Here is a 15,930-nt window from a genome sequence, read left to right as displayed (position 1 = left end):
ATGGTGCCTATAGTAGCAGTGGGGGGACAATAGCCTCTGGGAAGGGACTGGGGCTGTGGGATAGCAGGTATAGTAGGGAGAGATGGTGCCTATAGTAGCAGTGGGGGGATAATAGCCTCTGGGAAGGGACTGGGGCTGTGGGATAGCAGGTATAGTAGGGAGAGATGGTGCCTATAGTAGCAGTGGGGGGGATAATAGCCTCTGGGAAGGGACTGGGGCTGTGGGATAGCAGGTATAGTAGGGAGAGATGGTGCCTATAGTAGCAGTGGGGGGATAATAGCCTCTGGGAAGGGACTGGGGCTGTGGGATAGCAGGTATAATAGGGAGAGATGGTGCCTATAGTAGCAGTGGGGGGATAATAGCCTCTGGGAAGGGACTGTGGCTGTGGGATAGCAGGTATAGTAGGGAGAGATGGTGCCTATAGTAGCAGTGGGATAATAGCCTCTGGGAAGGGACTGGGGCTGTGGGATAGCAGGTATAGTAGGGAGAGATGGTGCCTATAGTAGCAGTGGGATAATAGCCTCTGGGAAGGGACTGGGGCTGTGGGATAGCAGGTATAGTAGGGAGAGATGGTGCCTATAGTAGCAGTGGGGGGATAATAGCCTCTGGGAAGGGACTGGGGCTGTGGGATAGCAGGTATAATAGGGAGAGATGGTGCCTATAGTAGCAGAGGCCCTGTACTACCAAAGATGGTACTGCATTGTACACTGTCCACCTCCAGTAGTTCTTAAAACAATATTCATTATTGATTCCATTTTTATATATTTGTCTTGTCCATTTCCTTCTACAACAGAATTTATGTTTCTCATTTTCATTCCCCAATAATCTTTCTCCATTGACATGCCCATTAGGCAACTTGCTGCTGAATGGATACAGCCCAGTAGGGCTATTGCTGACAATGCGAAAGCAGCCAGAGATATAAGAGTATCCTGAAAACCTTGGAGCAGCTTTATATTCCCGTTCGTTAATGCAGCTTTCTTGCCCATAGGAGACTTGCCCTTGCCCAGATGCCCATAGGGCACAAAATTTTTTATAAACTTCCCAAACACTTATGGTCCCCTTTTTGGAAAGCAGAGCCAACATGTCCATACGTCCAGTTCTATCTGCCCTGCGGGTGCATTTCTTATTAAGGTGCTGCTACAATGTTCCGCCAATCAGCAAAGCTTCTCGTGATTTTCAATATAAAATATAGCCTATCATGCTATGGCCCATATCCCACGCAGATTCCTGTTGCCGCTGAAGTAGTTAATGGCGACGCCTGCCCTCCCCTCTTTTCACAGCTCCTATAAAAGTGGAGATAGGGCTAGCAGCCAAAGATATTTATAGAGCCAGCTTGTGCTGTGCGGGGCGCTGGATAAAACCTTACCGCTCGCTTTCTCTCAGACAGTCACTATTGAGCTAAATACCAAGACTACCCAGAATCCTTTGTGCTTCGAGAACTTTTTGCTGAATATAGCCAATATTTATTTAATGGAGGGTGCAAACTCAACCAACCTCACAGTTCCTGCTTAATGGCACTGAATCCCAATGTCGATCCCCACAAAAAGCTTTAGAACCCATTGGTTGAGTGCTAGCTTATAAGGTTTCTTCCATAAACAGTTGCAAGCCTTACCACAGACAGCTACTGCTCTATAATGTAGTAAGAACCTACTATAAGTGAGTCTCATTCATGAACTAGATGCACCCAACAGGAGATAATGTGCCTATGGTGGACAAAAGAGGTGCCAACCTGTATTAGGACAGTGGCCCAGTTGCCCCCATGTGAAAAAGCCAGCAGAGGAGATTGTCTGGCTATTCGCTTCTGAAATGTGGCCAGTGTTGCATTTCTACATGATTACTATAGGGGGTGGTAACTGGCAAAATGCTAGAAATTGCCCAACAGTGATCCCCAACCAGCGGATCAGGAGTAACATGTTGCTCCCCAACCCCTTGGATGTTTCTCCCAGTGGCCTCAAAGCAGGAGCTTATTTCTGAATTCCTGGCTTGGAGGCAAGTTTTGATTGCATAATAAACAGTAGTACTGCCAAACAGAGCCTCCTGTAGGCTGCCAGTCCCCATAGGGGCTACCATATAGCCAATCACAGCCCTTATTTGGTAACTCTAGGAACCTTTTTTATGCTTGTGTTGCTTCCCAACTCTTTTTAGATTTGGTAGTGGCTCCTAGGCAAAAAAAAGTTGGGGACCCATACCTTGGGTTCTCCATGTCAAGAAAACATGGATAATCCAGATTATTTTTTCTTTCCTTGTCCCAAATTTGACCAAAAACCAAGAAGAATGTCACCTTGGGCCCTGTTTCCCTAAGAATCCAATGAATTGCTAGACAGATCCATAATCTGAGTCACAGGAACCCTGTTTAACCTCAGAAGGATAAGATCTACCATTCCAATATTGAGAGCATATCACTTAATGAGAGTTAGCCCCGCTCTGTATTCATGAGTCTCACACGCATTAGAATTAGAGCTAACTAATTAAATGGAGGTTTGGGGTTTTTCATATCGAAGATACAGCCAAAAATCTGCCTCATTCAGCCAGACAGAATTACTCGTTAGTAAGAGTCTTAATTACTGCAAGTTAAGAGTTCATTGAAGGCCATCTCGTGGTTATGCCTAGAGAGAAGGGGGTGAGTGGCTGGGCAGTGAGAGGGGGCACGTGTAGATAGAAGGGTAATGTGGGGAAACATATTGGGTAATGGAAAGTACAAACAAAAGGGACAATAAGGGATAATAAAAAAGAGAATAAATAATAGAGTAAGGTCACAGTGTATAGTAGGGAACCATTGGCTACAGAAGAACTAAACCAATGAAGGACCCTTATCCTGTTGGTCCTTCTACTCCAACTGTAATGTGGGGAAACATATTGGGTAATGGAAAGTACAAAAGAAAAGGGAGAATAAGGGATAATAAAAAAGAGAATAAATAATAGAGTAAGGTCACAGTGTATAGTAGGGAACCATTGGCTACAGAAGAACTAAACCAATGAAGGACCCTTATCCTGTTGGTCCTTCTACTCCAACTGTAATGTGGGGAAACATATTGGGTAATGGAAAGTACAAAAGAAAAGGGAGAATAAGGGATAATAAAAAAGAGAATAAATAATAGAGTAAGGTCACAGTGTATAGTAGGGAACCATTGGCTACAGAAGAACTAAACCAATGAAGGACCCTTATCCTGTTGGTCCTTCTACTCCAACTGTAATGTGGGGAAACATATTGGGTAATGGAAAGTACAAAAGAAAAGGGAGAATAAGGGATAATAAAAAAGAGAATAAATAATAGAGTAAGGTCACAGTGTATAGTAGGGAACCATTGGCTACAGAAGAACTAAACCAATGAAGGACCCTTATCTTGCTGGTCTTTCTACTCCAACTGTCCACAGTGTTGGTTTCAGTGTAGTAACTATCTGCCCTTCATCCCCTGGATATCTGCCCTTCATCCCCTGGATATCTGCCCTTCATCCCCTGGGCTAAAGCACCCCTTAAGATACTATGAAATTGTGTAACATGATAGATATCTGTAGGATCTTCTCCTACCCTACAGGTACCCTACAGGTATTGCCCAGCAACTTGCAGTCCAACAGCTTCTATTTGGTTGAAGGTTGGCCGCCCCTGGTCATTGTTCTTCAAGCTAATCCCCAACTCTGGCAATAAATGTCCATGAATAAAAAAAAATAAACCCAGGGGCTCATTCTAATTTGGCATGGACGTTACTGCTGGATTCCTGCTGAAGCTGGTCAGCCCCAAGAGACTGGCTTTTATACTTAATCCTAATTATATTTATATTATTTATAATTATTTATATATATATATATATAATTATATTTATTTATGAATGTTTATTACATTGGGAAGCCTCTATGACACCTGTAGGAACCTGAGGAGCATCAAAGGGCTTGGTCTATTGGCCGGCTCATTGCCTGTAGTGCAGTAGTAATCTCCTTACCTATCCGCCAGTTAGGCTTACTCACAGTTTAGCCTGTAAACTGATTTTTATTGAAACAAATTTATTTGAATATCAATACAGATTTGGTACAACAAAAATACTATTTACTCCCAAGCACAATATGCCCTTTAAAAGCTTCCCACCTGCTGCTGCTGCTGCCTATAGACAGAGCCAGGGGCTGCCCTCCCTGCATCCGACATCCAGCCTGGCAGATGCGGCTCAGCCGACAGTTTAACCATTAGTTTGATTGCGATGCTGAGATCAATACACAGCCAGCAATTTAACCCTTCCTTTGTCCAAGGGATTATATATAGAAAGCACTTAACCTTTTTCATCACCCAATGGTCCTTCCATAAAAAAACACCTAAAACGTAACTGCCCCTATAAACATATAAATGGGATCCAATCAGCAAATCCAGGGGAAAGAAAGGGGAAAAGAAAGGGGATAAGATTTCCCATTTCCCCCAAAATAGTGCAAACATAGGATAAGGATTTCATTCCTCAGATCTTACGTTTATACAGGGATTTCCATCCAGCAGGGAAAGCCTAAATTGCATCTCTTTGCAGAGATGTAATACATATACACTATAAAGGAAGGGGAGTCAAGGTAACAACTTCATTGGTCCTGCAGAGCTTGCACTCTAACATACAGATTACACAGATACAATACAGGGAGAGGGAACCATTGGGAGAAGGGAATCCTGCCCTGCAGAGCTTACACTCTAATATACAGAGGGGCACAGATACAATACAGGGAGAGGGAACCATTGGGAGAAGGGAATCCTGCCCTGCAGAGCTTACACTCTAATATACAGAGGGGCACAGATACAATACAGGGAGAGGGAACCATTGGGAGAAGGGAATCCTGCCCTGCAGAGCTTACACTCTAATATACAGAGGGGCACTGATACAATACAGGGAGAGGGAACCATTGGGAGAAGGGAATCCTGCCCTGCAGAGCTTACACTCTAATATACAGAGGGACACAGATACAATACAGGGAGAGGGAACCATTGGGAGAAGGGAATCCTGCCCTGCAGAGCTTATACACTAATATACAGAGGGACACAGATACAATACAGGGAGAGGGAACCATTGGGAGAAGGGAATCCTGCCCTGCAGAGCTTACACTCTAATATACAGATTACACAGATACAATACAGGGAGAGGGAACCATTGGGAGAAGGGAATCCTGCCCTGCAGAGCTTACACTCTAATATACAGAGGGACACAGATACAATACAGGGAGAGGGAACCATTGGGAGAAGGGAATCCTGCCCTGCAGAGCTTACACTCTAATATACAGAGGGACACAGATACAATAAAGGGAGAGGGAACCATTGGGAGAAGGGAATCCTGCCCTGCAGAGCTTACACTCTAATATACAGAGGGACACAGATACAATACAGGGAGAGGGAACCATTTGGAGAAGGGAATCCTGCCCTGCAGAGCTAACACTCTAATATACAGAGGGACACAGATACAATACAGGGAGAGGGAACCATTGGGAGAAGGGAATCCTGCCCTGCAGAGCTTACACTCTAATATACAGAGGGACACAGATACAATACAGGGAGAGGGAACCATTGGGAGAAGGGAATCCTGCCCTGCAGAGCTTACACTCTAATATACAGAGGGACACAGATACAATACAGGGAGAGGGAACCATTGGGAGAAGGGAATCCTGCCCTGCAGAGCTTACACTCTAATATACAGAGGGACACAGATACAATACAGGGTGAGTGAACTATTGGGAGAAGGGAATCCTGCCCTGCAGAGCTTGCGCTTTAATATATAGAAGGGCACAGATACATTAAAGAGAGAAGATGAACGGTTGATTATAGAGAAGCTTGCCCTCCAAAGCTAACCTTCTTACAGACAAGCAGGTGAATAAATGGTAGAAGGGAATCCTGTCCTGATAAGCTCACACTTTAATATAGACAGTGGCACAAATAAAAAAAAAAGTCCTATTATACCATAACACACCAAGGAACCCAGTAATAACTCCTGCAGAGCTTGCAATCTATAATCTAAGGAGAAACAAAAATCACTAGGAACATAATCCTCTCCAAGACTGAGAGAGAGTGTGAAGCATAGGCAGGTAGAACCCTGTCCTGTTAATTAACGGAGCACTGGAAGGGAGGATTTGCTCTGCAGAGCTTACACTCTAAAATATATCAACAGTGGGAATCATGTTACAATAATAATTCTAATAATTATTATCACTATATTGCATATATATATATAAAATACTAGGTGCTAGGGAGCTGCACACCAAAAGCACTGATGATACCTGGGTGCCTGTGCAAAAGATAATACATATGCCTGTATATATATATATATATATATGTGTATATACCGTATGTATGTGTATATAGGTGTGAGTATATATGTGCAGGGAAAAAACCTTTACACATGATTTGCCTACACTGCATGTTCTTATCCAGCCCATAAATACCAATATTAGGGCAGACTTATCATTATAATGATCCCAGAGTTCCCTGGAGTTTCCATTAGCCAACATCATACAATGGGGGGGGGGGGGGGGGGGGGGGACAGTTTATCACACACATATGTTTCCTTTAGGTGTGTCTGGGTGTATATACCTACACATCTATCTATATACTTCCCTGAACTCTATATCTATCTATCTATCTATCTATCTATCTATCTATCTCTCATCTATGTATCTATCTATCTTTCATCTATCTATTAGACACACAAATACTTACAGAAATGCCCCTGGAGCTCACACAAATACACATGGCTTAGTTCTATTTCTACAGGCGGGAAGTTCCAGACCCCCAAGAACTTGCAATCTAAACTTGAGGTACTCCCCTGCAGCTATCGCTATGAAGGATCTTCCCACTGGAATGGAAACAAATGGAAGAAGGAAAAGAAGACTCACAATTTTCTCCGAAGTGCCAGCTCTGGTGCCGTTGAGACCGACGAGGGAGGGCAATGTCTGTGACATCCAGTTGGTGACCATTGCCATAGTGCTGAGCACGGCCCCGATTTTCAATAAAGGGACCGTCATTGTGCCAGGAGGGCCACCATGCTCATGGGGTGGGCATCGTCACTGCCACCACCCCCCCTGTGTGTCCCTGGGCACCTGTGTGTGTGAGTGCCAAACACCGGCAGGCATTAAGGTGCCCCGGGGAGAGAGAGCTCGGCTGCACTGCAGCTACTGTAGCCTGAGTCAGACCTGGGCATGGAGTGAGGGGAGGATGAGAGAGGGAGACGAGAGAGCCTGTTACTCCCCTCCTTCTGTCTCTCTCTCTCTCTGTTCTCTTCCTCCTTTCTCCCCCTCCCTCTCTCTGTCCCTGCCTGAGACTCTTCTATGTGTGTGTGTAGCCAGGCAAACTGGTTATCTATCTATCTATCTATCTATCCATTTATCTATCTATCTGTCTACCCGTCATCCTATCTATCTCTCAATCATCTATCTATCCATTTATCTATCTATCTGTCTACCCGTCATCCTATCTATCTCTCAATCATCTATCTATCAATCTACCTATCTGTCATCTATCTTTCTATCATCTATAATTATCCATATCTATCCATTTATCTATCATCGATCATATCTATCTATCTATCATCTATCTAGCTATCATCATATCTTCCTATATCTATCTGTCTATCTGTCATTCTATCTATCTCTCAATCATCTACCTATCAGTCATCTATATCTATCTTTCTATCATCTATATTTATCTATATCTATCCATTTTTCTATCAATCATATCTATCTTTCTATCTATTATCATCTATCCATCCATCATGGATGTATATCCATCTATCATCTGTAATCTATCTATCTATCCATTATCTATCCTTACACTACCTCTTCTGTCTAATCATTTGGCCATTAATGTTCCAATCCATCACTGACTCTGGCTGGTAACACTCCCTATCTATCTATCTATCTATCTATCTATCTATCTATCTATCTATCTATCTATCTATCTATCTATCATCTATTATCTATCTATCTATATATCATCTATCTATCTATATATCATCTATCTATCTATCTATCTATCTATCTATCTATCTATCTATCATCTATCTATCTATATATCTAGATATCATCTATCTGTCTATCTATCTATCTATCTATCTATCTATATATCATCTATCTATCTATCTATCTATCATCGATCTATCTATCTATCTATCTATCTATCTATATATCTATCTATATATCATCTATCTATATATCTATCTATCTATCTATCATCTATCTATCTATCTATCTATCTATATTTATATCTATATATCATCTATCTATCTATCTATCTATATATCATCTATCTATCTATCTATCATCTATCTATCTATCTATCTATCTATCTATCTATATATCTATCTATCATCTATCAATCTATCTATCTATCTACTATATATCACTTTATACTAAAATACCTGATGCATGTAACTGTATAAGCACCTGTGGCTTCTTGTTGTGGAAGAACATTTAAGTCGTCATTTCTCTACCTCTCACTGACCTACAACTTTTAGCCTCATTAAGGCTGACAGAGGATGCTGGGAATGGTAGTTCAATAACAGCTGGGGAACACTGAGGGCTCTTTTCCCATAAGCCATGCAGTCTGATTAATCTACATTCATTCCAATGATGTCTATCCATCTGCAGGGGCTGCCAGTTTAGGGCCCCCTTTGAGTACTAAAGTATTGAACCGCGGAGGGGGCTTCTCATTACTTGTGCCCCCCCCCCCCACTCTATCTGGTTGTGCCGCTCCCTCCATCACTCTTCTGTCCATACATGATCACAGCGACTGTTATGGACAGAGGCAAAGCCATGAATATGTATGTTATTCCCCAGAGGAGCAATAGAAGAATGAGTTTGCTGCAGATATGAGCAGGGTGTTAGCCGGGGGCCTTCCCTATATTAATATCACAGGGGAGAGTGGGATTGGATTGAAATTCCTTACATACATACATATATAGGGTGTGAAATATATTTCATTCTCTGCCAATGTTTTCTTCCATCAGAGCCTCCAACTTGTTGACCATTTGTTTGCTAATCACTCGCCTGAGCTCATAGTAACACAGAACTCTACAAACAGAACCATAAGGAGGAAATAAACCAGCGGCAAATCAGTGATCCATTCAGCCTCTCATGGGGAAAAATTCCTTCCTAACCCATAAATGACAATCAGGAGTCTCCCTGGATAAGTTATTACTGTATATGGTTATATTTACCCTTTCTTTTTAGTAACAGCGCCAACAATGAATTGTTCATTACCAGTTCCCCAGATAACCAGATAACCCGACTGCCCCTAGTAACACCTTGTCACCTACATAGCTCTTTCATATCACTTTTCAGTCTCAGAAGCTGCCATAATGCTTGTTATTTTTAGCTGTATTGCTTTGTGCTTACCACTAGATGGAACCCACACTCCACCAAAGTGCTCTCAGTTCTCTAAGCAGATTTATAGACTGTCCCGGCAGCCTTCTACATTGTCATGTCACCCTCAATAAATACCCTTAGTGAGTGGGTCTGTATGGAGGTGCTTGGGCCAAACCCGTGTCTATAGCAGTTGGCATAATGAAATGAAATGTCTAATTGGTTGTTATGGGTTATTGTACATGTGGGAATATGCCTGTGTTACTAAATGAGAGCAATTTTCTCCTATACTCCTATGCCACAATAACAAACCACCTAATTTAGCAGAATGGCGCCCCCTGGGAACAGTGAGTGGCAGTGAGCTTAGAACTCTATGGGCATGTTATGGAATTAAGCCAGGGCGATTATAATGTGGATTTAATTCCTTTACTGAATGGCTGCCAATATAGGGGCATCCTCAAATGATAAAAATACAATATGATTTTAGTTACTCTTTGCTTTTACTTCTTTCTTCCCATGCTTTAAAGCAATAATCATTTAGATAATGATTTCCCCCTATACATTTATAAAACCTTAGAAATGCATAAACAAAATGCATATATCTATATATCTATATATCTTTATATATATATATATATATATATACAGTGGAGGAAATAATTATTTGACCCCTCACTGATTTTGTAAGTTTGTCCAATGACAAAGAAATGAAAAGTCTCAGAACAGTATCATTTCAATGGTAGGTTTATTTTAACAGTGGCAGATAGCACATCAAAAGGAAAATCGAAAAAACAACTTTAAATAAAAGATAGCAACTGATTTGCATTTCATTGAGTGAAATAAGTTTTTGAACCCCTACCAACCATTAAGAGTTCTGGCTCCCACAGAGTGGTTAGACACTTCTACTCAATTAGTCAACCTCATTAAGGACACCTGTCTTAACTAGTCACCTGTATAAAAGACACCTGTCCACAGAATCAATCAATCAAGCAGACTCCAAACTCTCCAACATGGGAAAGACCAAAGAGCTGTCCAAGGATGTCAGAGACAAAATTGTAGACCTGCACAAGGCTGGAATGGGCTACAAAACCATTAGCAAGAAGCTGGGAGAGAAGGTGACAACTGTTGGTGCGATTGTTCGAAAATGGAAGGAGCACAAAATGACCATCAATCGACCTCGCTCTGGGGCTCCACGCAAGATCTCATCTCGTGGGGTGTCAATGATTCTGAGAAAGGTGAAAAAGCATCCTAGAACTACACGGGAGGAGTTAGTTAATGACCTCAAATTAGCAGGGACCACAGTCACCAAGAAAACCATTGGAAACACATTACACCGCAATGGATTAAAATCCTGCAGGGCTCGCAAGGTCCCCCTGCTCAAGAAGGCACATGTGCAGGCCCGTCTGAAGTTTGCCAATGAACACCTGAATGATTCTGTGAGTGACTGGGAGAAGGTGCTGTGGTCTGATGAGACCAAAATAGAGCTCTTTGGCATTAACTCAACTCGCTGTGTTTGGAGGAAGAAAAATGCTGCCTATGACCCCCAAAACACCGTCCCCCCCGTCAAGCATGGGGTGGAAACATTTTGCTTTGGGGGTGTTTTTCTGCTAAGGGCACAGGACAACTTATTCGCATTAACGGGAAAATGGACGGAGCCATGTATCGTGAAATCCTGAACGACAACCTCCTTCCCTCTGCCAGGAAACTGAAAATGGGTCGTGGATGGGTGTTCCAGCACGACAATGACCCAAAACATACAGCAAAGGCAACAAAGGAGTGGCTCAAGAAGAAGCACATTAAGGTCATGGAGTGGCCTAGTCAGTCTCCGGACCTTAATCCAATAGAAAACCTATGGAGGGAGCTCAAGCTCAGAGTTGCACAGAGACAGCCTCGAAACCTTAGGGATTTAGAGAGGATCTGCAAAGAGGAGTGGGACCAACATTCCTCCTAAAATGTGCGCAAACTTGGTCATCAATTACAAGAAACGTTTGACCTCTGTGCTTGCAAACAAGGGTTTTTCCACTAAGTATTAAGTCTTTTTTTGTTAGAGGGTTCAAAAACTTATTTCACTCAATGAAATTCAAATCAGTTGCTATCTTTTATTTAAAGTTATTTTTTCGATTTTCCTTTTGATGTGCTATCTGCCACTGTTAAAATAAACCTACCATTGAAATGATACTGTTCTGAGACTTTTCATTTCTTTGTCATTGGACAAACTTACAAAATCAGTGAGGGGTCAAATAATTATTTCCTCCACTGTATATATATATATATATATATATATATATATCTATATATATATATATATATATATATATATATATATATATATATATATATATATATATATATATATATATATATATATATATATAAATATATATATACAGGTATCGGACCCCTTATCCGGAAACCCCTTATCCAGAAAGCTCCGAATTACGTAATGCCCGTTTCCCATAGACTCCATTTTAATCAAATAATTCAGAATTTTAAAACTGATTTCCTTTTTCTATGTAGAAATAAAACAGAACCTTGTAATTGATCCCAACTAAGATATAATTACCCCTTATTGGGGGCAGAACAGCCCTATTGGGTTTATTTAATGTTTTATTGATTTTTTAGTAGACTTAAGGTATTGAGATCCAAATTACGGAAAGACCCCTTATCCGGAATACGTTTGGTCCCAAGCATTCTGGATAATGGGTCCTATACCTGTATATGTTTGTATATGTAATATAAATAATTCAGAACACTAATCTGACATTGTTTTAGTGTGCAATAATTATTAAATAACAAATAGGATTTAGATATAAATAATTATAATAAATACAACAATAATAGGAAAATATACCCTAGGAATGGGAGCTGCCATACTAGTTGCTCCAATGAGCATAACACTTTACGAACGCGCGGCCCGCAGCCCAGTTTAGTTGAGGATTGTGAGATGGGAATAGGAATGGCAACAATGCCAATGTTTGGGAAATGCCAGTGTGGCAGGGAAGCCATTTTACCCAAAGAGATACCCACTACCACTCACTATGCAGCATTTACTGGCCCGCTGTTGGAAAGCCAGCAGCTCAATGTGGGCGGCTCAGCAGAACTGGAAAAAACATCGAAACTATTTTACATTCCCTTTTTTGTGTGTAAATATATAGGGCAGGTATGTCCAAGTGGTAACCCGCAGAGGCACCTTCCCCGACCCACAGCCCTGAGGGGGGCAGGAACATCAAACAGCTGTCAAGCTAAATTCATACGGCAACTGTCAGAATCTTCCCCTCTGCCTGCCCCGACCCCACGCAGCTTCTTTCATCATTTAAAGTATAGAGAAGAGGGGGGAATCCATGTGGGGCAGAGGATTGGAGAAACGGAAGGGGGAAGACAATGCAAAAAAATAGAAATATAAGGGGAGCACTGGAGACAAATCAAATGGAAAGAAGAAAAGATGTTTACAAAGGCTGGAAAGGAAGGTGGCAGGGATGGAAACTGGGAAAATGGGGTGGCAGAAAATGTAAGGAGGGAAAGGGGAGAAGGAAAAAGACTGGGGAAATGATTCCCTTTTCCCTGTAATAATAAAACAGTACCTGTACTTGATCCCAACTAAGATATAATTACCCCTTATTGGGGGAAGAACAGCCCTATTGGATTTATTTAATGGTTAAATGATTCCCTTTTCTCTGTAATAATAAAACAGTACCTGTACTTGATCCCAACTAAGATATAATTACCCCTTATTGGGGCAGAACAGCCCTATTGGGTTTATTTAATGGTTAAATGATTCCCTTTTCTCTGTAATAATAAAACAGTACCTGTACTTGATCCCAACTAAGATATAATTACCCCTTATTGGGGGCAGAACAGCCCTATTGGGTTTATTTCATGGTTAAATGATTCCCTTTTCTCTGTAATAATAAAACAGTACCTGTACTTGATCCCAACTAAGATATAATTACCCCTTATTGGGGGCAGAACAGCCCTATTGGGTTTATTTAATGGTTAAATGATTCCCTTTTCTCTGTAATAATAAAACAGTACCTGTACTTGATCCCAACTAAGATATAATTACCCCTTATTGGGGGCAGAACAGCCCTATTGGGTTTATTTCATGGTTAAATGATTCCCTTTTCTCTGTAATAATAAAACAGTACCTGTACTTGATCCCAACTAAGATATAATTACCCCTTATTGGGGGCAGAACAGCCCTATTGGGTTTATTTAATGGTTAAATGATTCCCTTTTCTCTGTAATAATAAAACAGTACCTGTACTTGATCCCAACTAAGATATAATTACCCCTTATTGGGGGCAGAACAGCCCTTTTGGGTTTATTTAATGGTTAAATGATTCCCTTTTCTCTGTAATAATAAAACAGAACCTGTACTTGATCCCAACTAAGATATAATTACCCCTTATTGGGGGCAGAACAGCCCTATTGGGTTTATTTAATGGTTAAATGATTCCCTTTTCTCTGTAATAATAAAACAGAACCTGTACTTGATCCCAACTAAGATATAATTACCCCTTATTGGGGGCAGAACAGCCCTATTGGGTTTATTTCATGGTTAAATGATTCCCTTTTCTCTGTAATAATAAAACAGTACCTGTACTTGATCCCAACTAAGATATAATTACCCCTTATTGGGGGCAGAACAGCCCTATTGGGTTTATTTAATGGTTAAATGATTCCCTTTTCTCTGTAATAATAAAACAGTCCAGAACAGAACAGCAGGGGGAGCTCCTGTTACACGATCAGAATACTGACAGTATAAAACTGCTACTATTATGAAAATGAAAAGAAAACAAATATTAATCATTATTCCAATAAGTGTGGGTTGTTGTGTGAGTGGGTTTACGTCCCCTTGCAATAGAATTAGCTAAACGTGGGTATATTTGTAACAATTAATCTCCACCACCCCACAGGAATTATTTAAACGCTATGGAAACCTGCATAGGAAAAATATTAAGAAAAAAATGTTGTCACCAGCACTAAATCTCTCCAAAGCTATTAAGGTCCCAATCCTGCATAAATAAACCCAAATCTAAATGTTTTACGGTACATTAGAGTATGAAATATTTATATATATGTGACTGATTCTTTCCCTTTCTCAGTCTGTCTCCCCGGGCAACGTCCCAAGGGTGTGATTGAAGGAGCAGTAATGGTTGTCTGAAAGTCAAGTTCTGACTTTAACGAATGTAAATTCCTAAAGTAACTAAAGGAGCCCACACTTCTGAGTGGAACATAAGGCTGAGCCCCCCAGGAGAGTCAGCCGCTGAGTCTGGGAGTAACTGATCTACAGGGAGGCCATAAGGATAATGACAGGACTGGTTACACAGATACCTGGTAACAGGGTTGGACTGGGGGGTATAGAGCCCACTGGGGGTATAACTTCAGGGCTCCCCCACCCCGGTCACAATCTCAAGTACCAATCCCAACACCCCCGCCCCCAGGGTCGGACTGGGGGGTGCAGGGCCCACCGGGCTAACGCCCCAGGGGCCCTTCAGGTGCCCCCACCAGGCGTGTCCTCCACACCCCATAGGGGCCCCCGATGAGCCTCCCTAACCCCCCCACAGGGGCCCCCGGCCAACGTCCTCCCCTGAGCACGCTTAAGCTTAACGTGTCAGGGGAGGAACACCGTCGGTGGGGAGAGCACCAGCAAGGGTCGGGTCTGGGCCGTCGGGGCCCACTGGGTTTTTTCCCGGTGTCCCAGTGGCCCAGTCCCACCCTGGGTGCACCCACAGTTGAAGAGGAGCGGCTCTGGGTTGGCAGGGCCCACCAGGTTTTTTCCCTATTGTCCCACTGGCCCAGGCCAAAACTGTCTGGTGACTCTTCAGCAATGCCAGAAACTGAGTTTTCTCTGTTGTCACTTTTGGCTACTTGTGCCACCTAGTGGCAGACTGTAGACTCTGTTTATAAATGTGTTAAAGGAAAAGTAACACTAAAATTTTTAAAGTGAAAAAGCTATTCTACCCTGCACCAATAACTGCCCTATCATGCAAACCCCTTAGTATTTTGAATGCTTTAAAAGAAAATGCCCGTTAAAACTTGGCTTTTAGCACCTCTCAGCCCTCCCTGCTTCCCGATTTGAACCCAACACATTTGCCCGTATTTGCCCCAAAGCAGGCAATAGCTCCGGGGTTCCCCAAACACCCCGCATCAGCATTCTAATATTCTAAATATATGGCCCCTACATCGCTTGCACATTTAACTGCGGAAGTGCTATCAACCGGACTTCAGTGCAATTGTATCCTATTTGGGCACTTGCATCAGAAGCAACGACTGGCTGCAATTCTGGGAAAACATGCTGCATTGTGGGACTAAAACATGGACATTGTACTTGAAATTAGCGCTTTGCTCACTGCCCTTGTGTGCTGGACCATCCCAATTCACAGCCAAAGCAAGTAGTGCAGGCACTAGTATATATATATATATATAAACAGCTATCTCTTCTTCTATCTCTGAATCAATGGCTCTGAATTACAGGGTTGTATGTGTGCCATTAAACCTATCTATCTATCTATCTATCTATCTATCTATCTATCTATCTATCTATCTATCTATCTATCTATCTATCATCTATCTATCATCTATCTATCCATTTATCTATCTAGCTATCTATCCATCCAAT

General features: G+C 41.8%; 1 protein-coding gene across 2 annotated transcripts in view; it reads right to left on the bottom strand.

Annotated features, from left to right (window-relative positions):
• Window positions 1–15,930, bottom strand: part of olfm2 (olfactomedin 2) — a 164,891-nt gene that overhangs the window by 70,373 nt on the left and 78,588 nt on the right. The window contains exon 1 of one of the 2 annotated variants that reach the window (XM_012953000.2): window positions 6,846–7,173. Within the exon in view, the coding sequence (XP_012808454.1) occupies window positions 6,846–6,974 (129 nt within the window). The 5' untranslated portion in view covers window positions 6,975–7,173. 2 annotated transcript variants of the gene reach the window in all.

Source organism: Xenopus tropicalis, chromosome 3, assembly GCF_000004195.4.
Source record: "Xenopus tropicalis strain Nigerian chromosome 3, UCB_Xtro_10.0, whole genome shotgun sequence".
NCBI classification, from domain to species: Eukaryota; Metazoa; Chordata; class Amphibia; order Anura; family Pipidae; genus Xenopus; species Xenopus tropicalis.
The sequence above is the reverse complement of the archived record's forward strand: the minus strand, read 5'-3'. Positions and strand labels throughout refer to the sequence as shown.